Consider the following 13,499-nt stretch of genomic DNA (forward strand, 5'->3'; position numbering starts at 1 on the left):
CTTTCATCTTACACTTTTTATCATGATTTAAACGAAGTTGTGGGCTTTCAATCTTATCTGTCTCAAATAACTTGGAAGGCACATCGGTTTGTGTTGACCAGATTTAGAATGGGAGTTGTCCACAACCTTGTTGCCTTCCCGATTTTGAATTTACATCCTGTTGGTCCATGTCCATGTGATAACTCCACCTCCCAAAGCACTGTGCACTTTCTTCTGCTTTGTCAATTGTATAAGCATCTATGAAACCCCTGTTTTTAAAATTTGAAGTTATAACTATACGTGACTGTATGTGTTTACTTTTTAATTTACATCATCCGGTAGTATGTTTTTATACGGCTACTTTTCTTCTTAAATCCATTAATGCTAGGAAAAGTATGCTTTTTTAAATGTTTTTTATCATGATGAATTTTTCTGCCTCTGTATTTATAACAAATTTTTGTTGTATTGTGTGCTTTTATGAACTTACTCAATGTTCGAATAAAGCCTTATGAAATGAAATGAACACATTCTAACAATACCTGGCAGGTACAAGAATAGGTTGCTAAAATTACAAACATAGCAAAAGGACAATAGGGATAAGAAGATTTGACAACAAGCTGCCCCATAATACAAGCGCTAACAAGCGCTAAACTCTGCTTCAGATCACTAGACATTTCCACATGCATGATGCCTGTACCCGAGTATCATTTGAAATGCTTTATTGTAGTGCTGAAGAATGTCGACACAGTGCAGCGCATACTCCCACGCTAATGAACCTCGTATTTGTTTATTTTTGCCATTCCGAAGGGAAGGGAATTGTTGCACTATTGAATGAGCACATAAGGCGGTGTACTTTTCCCACTCCTTCCGTGCTCATTGGTGCCTGCTGGGAGGCGACCGCCTAGATAGAGCCATTATGGTGTTTGTGCGTGAGTGAGCCAGTAGGTGTTTCCCAAAGCTGGAAGTTGTAGTGACTTTGCAATCGCAACAAGGACAAGGCTCGGAAATGACAGCGGCAAACGGGCAAAGTCCAGTCTGACGAGATCTCGCCTTGTGGGTCTCCTCCATCAAGTACAAGGGCGTGCACAAGTTCTACTAATGGGCGGGTTGTACTCTGACTAGGAACGGGTGGTTTACTTTCACGATTCACTTTGTTGGTAGTAAAACTACCACGATGATGCTGTGCATAAAGATGGTGTGGGGGTAGAGTTCGGGCTAATGTGACTGGGGAAAGGGGATTTTATAGATGGCCCAATTGGATTGTTTGGTTCTGCGACGTAGGGAGGTATATCGCCGAGAGCATTTCGTGTTCCTGTTGATGTTGTATTAAGGGGCCATATGTGGGGAACAGTGTCCCGTGTATAAGGGATTCGGTGTAGAGAGCATTGTTGCGCACTTGGGGGTCTTGGTGTAGTGGGTGTTGGGGGCCTGTACCCGCTGGGGTCCCGTATAATGGGTCAGATCCAGTGGATTCAGCCGGTTTCGAAGGCGCTGTGGCTGGCGCGCTGGCCGCACGCCCATGGCTTCCTAGCGGCGCGGGAGCGCCCAGCAGTGACTGGCAGCGGGCGGGGAGGGCTGATCCTCAGTCTCACTGCCCGGGGGTCAGATACCAGAGCCGGGAGCCGTGACGTCACCAGGAATGAGGGAGATGGGCGGGGAGGGGGCAGTGTTCCGGGTCAGCCCCGTTCAGCAGGAGTGAAATGAAACGAGAGTGCGGACAAAACACCCAGGTGAAGCACAGCCAGGATCGGTAATTACCGGAGCCAGGCACAGGGACGCTTCACAGTGCCGCACCGGTAGCTGAGGGCCCGGCGGGCGTGCTGCGGAGCGCAAGGGCTGCGTGACCGCCGCCTAGAGCGAGGGGCCGGTCAGGGAGCCGGGGCTCCCGATGCTCGATCCTGGCTGGGGGTTAGTAGTCAGGGAGGCGCTGCTCCCCACGAGAAGCTGGGGGCCGGAGACGTTGCGGCGCCTGCACTGCCCCACCAGGAGCGCTCCGGACCGTGCCGCCTCCTGCCCCGGACAGGGGCGGGGATGTTTCACTGTATCCCGCTCTGGCGGTGCAACCGTCACGTCGAGACCATCGACAAGCGGCACTGCTCGCTTCTGGCCGTGCCCGAGGATACCTATCGCTACAGCCGCAGCCTGGAGGAGCTGCTCCTGGACGCCAACCAGCTGCGGGAGCTGCCCAAGGTGAGGGGGTGGGGAGGGCCTGCGTCCCCAGGGTCAGTCACCTGGGGAGGCCTGCAGGTCGCTGGCCTGGAAGTGTCCAGGTGAGGGCTGTGATGCTGAGCTAGGGGGCAGCACTCTGACTGAAGCTGGGCATTCGAGAGAACAGCAGCGGTCAATGGGTTATTATATCTGAGGGGAGTAAGAGACACCGGAGAGGTTTGGATTATAAAATAATATTTTTAACGTAAGTTCAGTGGTCCTCTATTTAAATATACTCTCTTCCTTCTAATACTACAGAGGGCAATTTGGCTCATGGAGAGAAGTTAATACTCAATAGGCTGGAAAAAAATCCCCTGAGAGAAATGAAGAATGCCCAGGTTGTCTCTCTTCTCATCATTACTGCCCCCTTGAGTTTCTCACCCCTACAATTGGAAAACTCCCAAAGCAGACCGAGAGATTGAACCTGTTGCCCTCCAACTTTTTTTTTAGAGTCAGGAGTTGGATTGGTTAAGGATAGCGAAGTCGGAGTATTCGACTTCCTACTTTAAAACCAAGGGAGTGCAGCGGATTTTTCTGCTGATAACGCACACCTATCTCATAAACCGCCGAAACCGGACCTTATTTTGCTATACACAACATTCTAGCAGTGTGCCTATCAAATGTTACCACCATCTGCAGGCCTGCGTAGGGCCTGACATCCAGCGCCCCTGGCTGCGATGATAATTAAGGTAGCCTTGCTTGTGTCTCCACGCTTAATTGATTGAAGCGTTTCGCTTCTAGCCGACCCTTGCACTGACTGTCGATGTTTCGTTCCTGATGTGCCTCCTTTCTATATCTTGCGGAATTATCGCATTGAGTTAAGATTTTTAAGTCAACAGGACTAAACACACTGGGACTTGCAGATTCATACCTGTGCTACGTGGATCGTGAAACTACATGTCCCAGCATGCCGAGTGCTGTAGACTGGAAAGAAGACTGACAAAGAGCCACTCTCAGGCATTGGCCCGTTAATATCTATGATAATTATGCAAATATGTTGTTCAACTCTCTCATGAAAATGTGCTCAGTCGGTACTTGAGTTTTAGACGACGCAATACAAGTAATTTTGAATTTTTCTTTTTTTCTATTCCTAAATAAGCGACGTCAGTGTCATGTAGTCACTTTTGCTACCTTGATAAGAATGTACGGAGATACAGAATGGTAGGTGGTGCAGTAGGGAGGAATCTGGTAAAGAGTTAAGGCAGTTGAATAGACAGGCCACTTGAGTGACTGGCCTCCTCAGGATTTCCAACTAGTACCAAGTCTTCAGGAGAGTTTTCATTCCTGGGCATACCTCTTGCAAACCAGGACTACAACTTTCAGAGTGCATTAGGTTGGCAAATGAATGCCAGGGCCCGCAAACTAGGTGTGCAATTGGCAAGCATGGAGGTGGAAATCTGATATATTCTTCTTTTCAGTCTCTTTGTGTCAAGTCAAAAAGTGACGAAACACTTTGAAACATCTACATCTTTATGTAGTACTTTAAGAATATGCCTTTACCGTTTGTATCATAATACCGGATATAGATTTTGGAAATAGCAATACGCACGTACTAGACTCATTGCTGTGTACATGGGTTTAAGAGTCATGTGGCACACAGGGATCACCTTCGTGTCACAAAGAGATTAAATTTTACTGTAAAATACAAATTTATTCTGGAGAAAATATGAAATGTGAAAAAATCCAAATGCTTAATTATTGTACACTAAACTGCGCACCAACATTATTGGTAATTAATTACATGCATGGTCACTAAACCAACAAAATGGTCAGTGCATAGAGTGCTTTGTAGATGCCATTGCAGGGCTTTCCCCGAGTGATAACCGCAAATACTACTTTAGCAGCAGTATATGTGCATAGCTCCAAGAGATGCGCCATTCAGCTACCACTGTACAGATACTTTATGTATTTTTGCTGCCCCTCTTTGTGGATGCAAACCCACTCTTGCTGATGTGTCTGCGCCCAAGCAGTCTATGGATGGTCATATAGATGACTATGGAAGGGTAATGCCTTATGGTATAGAACTGGGCAAACTGCAATACCCATTGACCGCTTCAATCCATTGCACCTCCCAGCTCACCTGTGGGGGTTGTTGATGCACACCTATAGGAGATGCTTAGAGCAGAACACTCTGGTGCTGAATTTGTAAGCTTTTAAGTACAGGCCCAAACTTTTTCCTACCAGACCTGCCACGTTTGCTGCAGAATTCTGGGGTCGCTGAATACCCGAGACTTCTTAGTATTGGTTCCATTTTATTGCCTCTTCCTCTAGTCCTTTTATCATACTCTTACTACTTCTTTTTCGTCCATGCTTTCTTCCTCAATTACTGTTTTTCTATATTTTGTTTCCCCTTCCTTCTTTAGGGGTGTGGAATTTTATAATACATCTACCTGCCCTTGGTCCGCAATTTGTCAGAGAACTACAGACCATGTAATAAAAAAAATCCACTTGTCCCTGCTGGTGCCAAGTAGTGAGGTGACAAATTATGGCAGCATTCTCTATATGGCGAACAAAGCAAAAACCAAAGCAAATGATGGACGGAGTGTTGAACATTGCAAGCACTCACCCCCAGTCAACTGATCTGGGTTTAATCCATCACCGTTCTTTAGCCCACTCTGCCACCCCAGTTCAGACATGGCCATATGCAAATCAGTCTGACCCTGTGCCTCATGGGAACAGTCCAGCCCGAACTGCCAAGCCATGTCTTCCCTGGACCGGAAACAAGATTCCTAGGACCGGTTTCTGGCATTTCAGCAGTCTTCAGCATTCTCTATATATCAGAGCTTTGATAGCCTCACTGACTATGCAGTAGATCCAGATTTGGAATTCCCTGTGAGTCTGTTCACACTTACTAACTTCCACGTTGAAGGGTATTCACCAACTCCTCCTTTACTCTTCTCCCACAATAAAAAATGTTGGACGTTACTCCTGGCGAGAGCAGGAGTAAAAAAAAAAATTCACAGGTGGGGGGAAGGGGATATAGAAAGGATGAATTTGCAATCGCACAGCAGATTTTCGCATCAGCAAATATAAGATAACACAGCATGTTCATATACATGTTTTTCTTGATGGTGCACTTTCACCCAGGGGTCTCTTGGCTAATTGTTACCCAAATCAATGGTACTCATGTTATCAGTCTTGGAAAGAAGAAGGGCTGAGTCTGCCTGTTAGGATTAAAATCTGTGAGCATGTATAGTTGCTCATGTGAAAAAAAAATACTTATATGTTTGCTAGGAGTACGGTTTCCAAACATACTTTGGTAAAAGTTTTCTAATTTTTGAAAGTCCTAAATTGGCACGAATGCAAGGGCATATATCACCGGGTGCACTTTTTTTTGTCTTTCTTGAAATATTGGCCCTTTACCTTATTGCTCATAATGGCTTTACACTGACCGTCCCTCCTTTAAAAAAAAAAAAAAAGTGTCTGTGGGTCATATATATTAAACACATTTTGGTGGTACAGAGAGACTGTACGTAATAGTTCAGCAAAATGCTAGTTCAAGTTGGATATTTTTTTGTGTATTCCTTTATTTCGAAAGCAAAAAATCACCAATCTTGCTGACAGGCTAATGCATGTAATCTGGCAGCATTATAAGTGGTCTCAAATTGTTTAATTGTGCAGACGTATGCATGTTTGTGAGCTGGAGCCGGTCAGTAATGCAATGCTCACTGCATTTCCTTACAGCATTGTCCCTAATAGTAAATGCTTTGAATTAATGAACCATTTTCATTTCATTTATTCTTTATTTCGGTAAAACGAACCATAAAAGGTTTTATTAAAATAAAACACAAGAATTTCCACAATACATCGTATTGAGCATAAGATACAATACTATTTAGTTTAACTGGATTCTACATGGAATAAACAACCAATTTTGAGATGTTGAACCAGGTATATACATTTTTGTAATTTTACAGAGTTATATTAAAAAAAGTTAATAAACAGGTTTGAGGAATAAACTTTTCAGGACATTAAAAATAATTCGACTATACAGTTAAATAAATGCCTCTAAAATAGTATATAAAAGCTTACTTCAATACATTTTTTTTTAAAATACTGGTGTATAAGTCAATATATAATTCATGTTGTAATCATAAAGTGCACGTGCCAAGTTCAATATGATTTTAAATTTTTCGGCCTAGAGTTTCAAGCCTTCCCTTTTCCATACCAAGCTTACACCAAACAAATACCTACTATCACTAAAAACCACTGTTTGCGTGGTATCGGATTGTAATAATCTTTCTGCTTCATGGCAGGATCTGATACCAAGCAGACGACAAATGGGTTTAATCCATTTCTTCCTACATCGTGAATGGGCTGGACAGAAAAACAGGTGTGATTCATTCTCTATTGCACCTGAATCGCATAATGCACATCTGCCCACCTCCACTTCGCCTGACACCCATTTCACAGTATTTCCCTTTATCTGTAAAATACCATAACAATATTTAAGGTATAAGGATTTAGCTAGCTGCGGCTGTATTTCATCTAGGAAGGGCTCAAATTTCCAAACTGTTTTAATATGGAGGAACCATGATGTCAATGATCCCACAGTAGAAGAATGGGATGAAAAGTCGTGTATAACAGACCAGTAGGTCTCCTTTAAAAGCTTTTTTGAAGTCGTAGTCAGGCCAGACGGCTTATCCCAAAATTGCCTAAGTCCCTGTTTCAAAAACCAGTTGTGTATGTGCTTTAGCCAGGTGAAGCCTATACCTTTTATTAAGACCTAGGATTTCCTCAAGCCCCACTCTATAATGTGCAAGCTCGTCCGTGCACCACAGGCGAACCCAGAACAGCAAGGGTCTTAGGTTAGCCTGGTCATCCACACGGTGAAAGTTTAAATCCATCAGAACAGGGGTCAGCGGTGTACGTATCGGGAGGCTTAGTACTTTCCAGAGAAACTTGTTTTCACCCACCTTGAATGTATCATTCGTCAGGGGGCCATAGAGCTCTGCCCCGTACAGTGAAGCCGATTGCGCCTTGTATTTGTATACTTCGAGAGCGGGTGAAACTGCTTTGGATAAACTACTTTCTATTTTCCTAATTAATGGGAAAGTGTTCTGGAGTAGTAAGGTTTTACTTTTTTCTAGCTGTGGTCTCCAAGTCATTTTTGAATCCAAAGTAATACCTAAGTAGTTAAAATCATGCACACACTCAATCTTCTGGTTATTCACAGTTACATTTTCCCTAAAGGTTTTGTGTGGGTTAACTGCCATATATTTGGTTTTAATAGAATTTATTTCTAGCCCCTTGGCTTTGCAGTATATCCCAAATAGGTTTATTACATCTTGCAAACCTTTCGGTGTTTGTGAAATCTAAATCGTGTCGTCGGCAAAGAGGAGTGCCGGCACAGGCACCCCCCTAGCCTGGGGGAATCGTGATCACGGCCCAAGAGGTATTCAGGGATGTCATTGACGTACAATGAAAATAGAGTGGGAGCTAAAACGCAACCCTGCCTTACACCCCTATTTAACCTTAATTGGTTCAGTTAATTCACCTAGTGGGCCCCATCTAACCCTTGCCCAGTTGTCTTCATGTAACCTTATTATTTGTAGAAGAATTTTCCCCGGAACCCCCTGATTCTTTAGGGACTTCCACAGGAGATTTCTGGGAATAAGGTCAAACGCTGCTTTTAGGTCCACGAAAGCGATATACAAGTGACCCTTCCTAAATTTGATATATTTCCAGGCTATGCAAAGAAATCTAAAAACCTGGTCAATCGTACCGGTCTTTGCTCTAAAACTTGCCTGATATTGTGATAAAATATTATATTCCTCAATCCAATTGATCAATTTATTTAAAATTTGCCTGGCATATATCTTCTGTAAAATGTCAATAAGACTAATTGGTCGATAGTGTGAGGGATTATGGCGATCGCCCTTCTTAAAAATGGTGGTAATCTCTGTCCCTTTCCAAGACTCTGGTAGGGGTGCACCCGAGGCAACAGAGTTACACAACAGATTAATATAGGGGCCCCAAACGCCTTTATCATGTTTCCATAGGTCTCCAGGTATTTTGTCAGGACCTGGAGCCTTTCCTGGTTTTATTGTATCTATAGCTACCAGTGTTTCTTTCAAGCTAAAAGATAATTGGGCTTCAATTGGGGTAATTTCATAATCTAGCGGGCAATAATCAATGTCATTTGCGGAAGAGGAGTAGAGACCGGAGAAGTGTTTTACCCAGGTATTTGCATCTAGGAAAAGGTCTTTACTACATCTTCCTTTCTTGTTACCCTGTGATATCAAACGCTAAAATCCAATTTGGTCTTTTGCTTTGGCTGCTACAAGTAATTCTGCCCAAATGTTATCCTCCCATTTTTTCCTAGTCAAGGCTAGTAATTGCTTATATTCATCCCTTTTTTCCCTTAAGGCCACTATATTTTTGGGTTTTTGAAGCCAAGATAAGCTCGTTCTTTACAATACGGCATTCTTTATTATACCACGGGCTTTTCAACTCCGTGGCGGCTGTGATCCCATTTTTACATTTTTTGGGGATTTTACTCAATATGGGTAACAGGTCTTTGACTAATTTACAGTGAATTTCCACAATCGCAATTTCTAAAACAGGTCGATCTACATACCGAGAGACCCTATCTGCAAACGTTTCATAGATCTGCTTAATTGCCGCTTCATTTCCCCCTATCAAGGGCCATTTTAAAGCTCTACGGTTGTTACTTAATAGAGGATCAATGTTAAAACCTCCACTTCTCTGGGCCTTGGCGTTACCGACTGGAAAAGATGGGCTGCCAATGTCAGGCGTAAAGGGTAATGGTTACTCTCTGTTCTATCAACGACTACTAAGTCAAGGGCCATGGACCACAACTCAATCGCAATTAATATGTAGTCTATGTGGCTCTTTAGATTACTTCTAGTAAATGTGGGGGCTTTTGAACTATCAGAGGGCAAGCTGCCATTACAGGCTCGTAGGCAGTACCCCGAGACAAGTCTTAATAGCTGTGCAACTGCTATTGTACAGGGCACTGCCGGAATGCTTTCCAAAGGCGGGATATTATTAGCCAGATCTTCCTCAAAGATGTTTTCTAGACCAACCGTAGGTTCGTATTTACGGTTAAAATCAACCCCCCCCCCCCCCACAATTATCAGGGCTCTTGGTTCGGTCGAGCTTAAAAAATTGTCTAGCTGCTCAATGACCTTCGATTCCTTGCTTGTGGGATGTGGTCTGGAGTATATATTTAATATATAAACTTCCTTTTTGTCCAGTGTGTAAAATTTTACTCCCAAAATGTCCTGCGAGCAAGTTTCGACTAATTTAACATCAATGCCTAGAGTCACCTTTACCCAGATAGAGGCCTCCTGAGAGCCTCGCTCTAGCTGAGGGGATAGCATATTTACTAAAAGTTTTGTAGCCTACTTTATAAAAGGGTTCTAAGGCCCAAGTTTCTTGAAGCATGATTATGTCATTCTGCCCAATGTATTCCTGCCATACAACATCTACTACGTTCCTTCTAAGCCCTGCAGTGTTCCAGGAGATCAATTTTATCTCTCCCACACAGCTCACCTCACTTTGTTCCTTACATCCGTTTTTTTTATACCAAAATTGTTCTTAATATGATGGTTTCTAATGTCCCTTCTGTTATTCTTTGGTGGCTCTCCATGATTGGTATTCAATTTAATGGCATTGACCAGAACAAGCCCCTTCTCTTGAGTTTGTAACCCAGTTGCCAGTGAACCTGATACTTGAGGTATGAATAATTGCCAGTCTTGGCCGTCCAAGTCTGACAATGCATAGTATCTATTTATCAGTGGCACAGGATACTGCCTAGTGTTTGAATACCATGGCTGTGGTCTATAGAAAAACCCTAATGGAAGTGTACAGATGTTGGTATTCGTCAAGTGTGTTGTCTCAGTTTTATTCAAAATGTGGCGAACCAACTGGGGCCTGTGAAAATGTACCACTATACAATCTCCATTTATATTTTTACTGGAGTGACCTATCCAGCCTACCCTACGGACCATTAGTATCTCCTTAGTATCTGCTAGCTGAAAACTTTTGTATTTGGCTAACCAATCTATAGTTTTGTTCCGTAGGTCTTCCCAACTTTCTCACTGTCATTCTAAGAGCGGGGACGCCAGCTAATATTAGCGTATATGGGCATGAAGCAGCGGGCAGGTTTAGGATATCCAAATTGGGCTTTAGTTGATCATTAATGGCAGTTTTGCTAGAAATATGGATCGTCCTAGGGGTCCGTGTGTCTTGTCCCCTGTCTGCGTTGGAGCGTACTGTACAATTGCTCCATTTACCTAAAGGATTAGAACCAATTGGTGCCTCCTGCGACCTATCTCCCATACTAACATGCGTTGGTTCAATGGATTTACCACCCTGTGCTTCCCTATTGTGGTGTGTGGTTTTGTCCTCCCTCTCATAAATTCCCCAGTTTTGCTCTTCCACCATTCTGCCCTCCTTACTATAGCTTAAGTTTTTTATTGCTTCTTCCAGAAGGTTCAATTTGTCCCAAAGCTGTGTGAAGCCTTCTTAAAAGTGTCTTGGACATCATTGACCATTACACCAGCAGTTACACTATTGATTGTGTCATTGATTCCTGTCGCAACTTCCCTGGTGTTACCCCAGCTATGATCAAGGAACACATGAACCGTGTCTGTCTGTGTGCCAACGGAAATACTTTTGGTTTGACATGTAATTACGTCGTGTTCTATATCTAACCTGTCCGTTGCTTGGGTGGCCATTGCAATTTTAGATTTCTTTGTAGGTGGTCCCCGTTTTCTTTTTGCAGGCAAAACTTCCGTTTTTCGTGCTACCACATTTTTCGGTACCCTAGTCCTGGTAGCTCTACCCACCACCACTTTTGGCGCTGGTTCTAGGGTTGAAGCAGAAAAAGGAGAGTGGGACGGGGGTAAAGCCTTAATGGGGGACTTAGTAAACAAGCCATCATCCACTCTAACACCCATGCCAACATCCTGAGTGTCTGCTGAATGGTTGCCTCTTTAGGTTAATGGATTCAAAGAAAGACGTCGCTCAGTTAGTTCAATCTCGTGGATCAATAGTGATTCTGCCCTTACCAAGAATGCATCTAATGTCCCCACTGCTCTCTTACGTTTCTCCATTCCTCAGTTATTAATACATACGACAAGAGACAACCGGTACAGAGCAATATATATATATATATATATATATATATATATATATATATATATATATGACCCTCAATTTACAGTACCTTCCTGCAAGTGTCCAATTCGTGGTTCCCAAGACCGAGTGTTAGGGGATTTGCCCAGCCCAGTCCAGCTTCTTATGCGCCTCCTGGCGCGTAGGATATAATCATCAGCGGCAGGCGCGCCGCACAGAATGATGGGAAGTGTAGCCCCCCAACACGCGATGGGCAGCGGTCGGCACCCAGCAACAACAGCGTGCCCCTGGTTCACCGGTAAGGCTTGTAGTAAGTGGCAAGTTCCAAGAGCTCCTGGGAATCATGTGATCTGGTTGATATTGGAGATACAGATATGTTGGTTAAAGTGCAGGCGTATTAAATTCTTACAGAGTCCTGACTGGCTTTGTGTCCTTATCAGGTGATCTTCCCCTTCTTAAAGGCTGATCCCTTGCTCCCTTGAGCCTTTGACGAAAAGCTTGAAAGTGCAGGGGACACAGCTTTGTTTGAAGCTCCACCTGATGCTCCTGGATCCTAAATGAAGCCTAACCCCAATTGAGCGGCTGGGGTTTAGGGAGGCCGAGAATCCCCCCTCCCTGCACACTGTACACCAGGCTCCACAGGCGACAATTACCGAGATGGCTCAATGGCAGTGTGGAACGGAAATGGGTGTGGCCGCGGGCTGTGATAACGGGCCTGCACCCACAAGCAACCCATTGATACCTCGCAGTGACTCTTGGCGCTGGCAGGGGAAAGGCAGGAACAGAACCTGCAGGAATGGCGAGGCAGCTGTGGTGACGGTGTCTGCGTCTGTGTTGGCAAAACGGAGTCCCAGTCTATTTCGCCTGACGGGCCGACCAGCTGCTTGCTGCTCTCTCTGCTAGAATCCTCCCCTCACGTCCCTTAATTAATGAACCATATATACACGTTTTAACCATATACACGTAAAATAGACATCTTGCTTTAGTGTCAGACCAACTTTTCACAGATCTGTACTGTAAACTGGCAGCCAAAGGGTTTGTTTTTTCAAGGGGCTAGGCCTACTTGTCCAAAGGATATCGGCACAGTAGCCAGGCTTCATAAAAGATGGTCGCATTAAGGGACAGACTGAGCATATCCATAACACTAATATAAACCGAGAAGAAAGTACAAAATGGACCTTACCTTGCTTGATGGGGAGAAGGCCTTTGAAATGGCTGACTGGCGCTGAGTAACAAGTCGTGACCAAGATGGGCATGAGCCTGAGGATTGGGAAGTTTACCTAGTCCAACATCAGGGCACCATCACAAAAATGAATGTTGGTATTCAACGACAACATCAATAACAAGAGGAACAAGGCCGTGTAGCCCATTGTTGCCTCTGATTTTTGCTTTGTCAGTGATACCTTTGGTCCAGAAAAATCTTAGAAATCCCAGCATTAAAGGAATGACCATATGCCATACAGAACATTATTTGGCTCTCTTTTCCAATGACATCCTCTGCTTTATCACAGAACTGCAAGAACCTCTTCCTCCTCTAATGACAGAGTTGACCTTCTTTGTTAAGGTCTGGGGATTCAAAAAAAGTACACCAAGTCACAAGGGATCGGAATAACGCACTTAAATGAATGTAAAATGCTATTGATAAACAAAGGATATACATGGACAAAACAACCTATTAAATACCTAGGCATATACCTACCCGTGAGGTTTTTGAAGTATATCTATGCTGTATTCCCTCATTCTTGCATACATTATACAAAGACATCTAAAGATGGCTAAAGATAACCTGGATGGGTAAATCTGTAAGGGTAAATCTTTATTTTCTTCCAAGATTGTTGGATACAGAGCAGGCACTGCCAATAAGATTCATTAAGACAGTTGTTGACCAAATCTAAAAGAAATTATTAATATTTGTCTGAAAGAATATAGCTGCAAGAGATTTTTAAATGTGCACTATTATCTAATGCAGGGGAGGCAGGACTGTGATTCCCCAATTTAGAGGCATACATTCAAGCTGCCCCACTACACTCTGCACTGGAAAGCAATTACAATCCAGGGATAAACCTTGGGTACATGCGAAACAAATGTTTTCTTCCATTCCCATGCGCTATTGTTTATGGCCCCTGCCTAGAGCTAGATCTGGGAGCAACAGCCTCTCAGAATAGGCATTGATTTTTCTAGAATATTGGCACCAGAAGCAAGAAAGA

At 43.7% G+C, this 13,499-nt stretch overlaps 1 protein-coding gene across 1 annotated transcript in view; it reads left to right on the forward strand.

The window, feature by feature from the left end:
• Positions 1-1,583: 1,583 nt before the first annotated feature.
• The window catches only part of LRRC1 (leucine rich repeat containing 1), a 579,559-nt gene continuing 567,643 nt past the window's right edge, over positions 1,584-13,499 (forward strand). Inside the window, exon 1 of the mRNA XM_085610853.1 lies at positions 1,584-2,169. Within this exon, the coding sequence (XP_085466979.1) occupies positions 2,011-2,169 (159 nt within the window). The 5' untranslated portion in view covers positions 1,584-2,010. The remainder of the gene's footprint in view (positions 2,170-13,499) is intronic.

This window comes from Triturus cristatus, chromosome 6 (genome assembly GCF_964204655.1).
Source record: "Triturus cristatus chromosome 6, aTriCri1.1, whole genome shotgun sequence".
Lineage (NCBI taxonomy): Eukaryota > Metazoa > Chordata > Amphibia > Caudata > Salamandridae > Triturus > Triturus cristatus.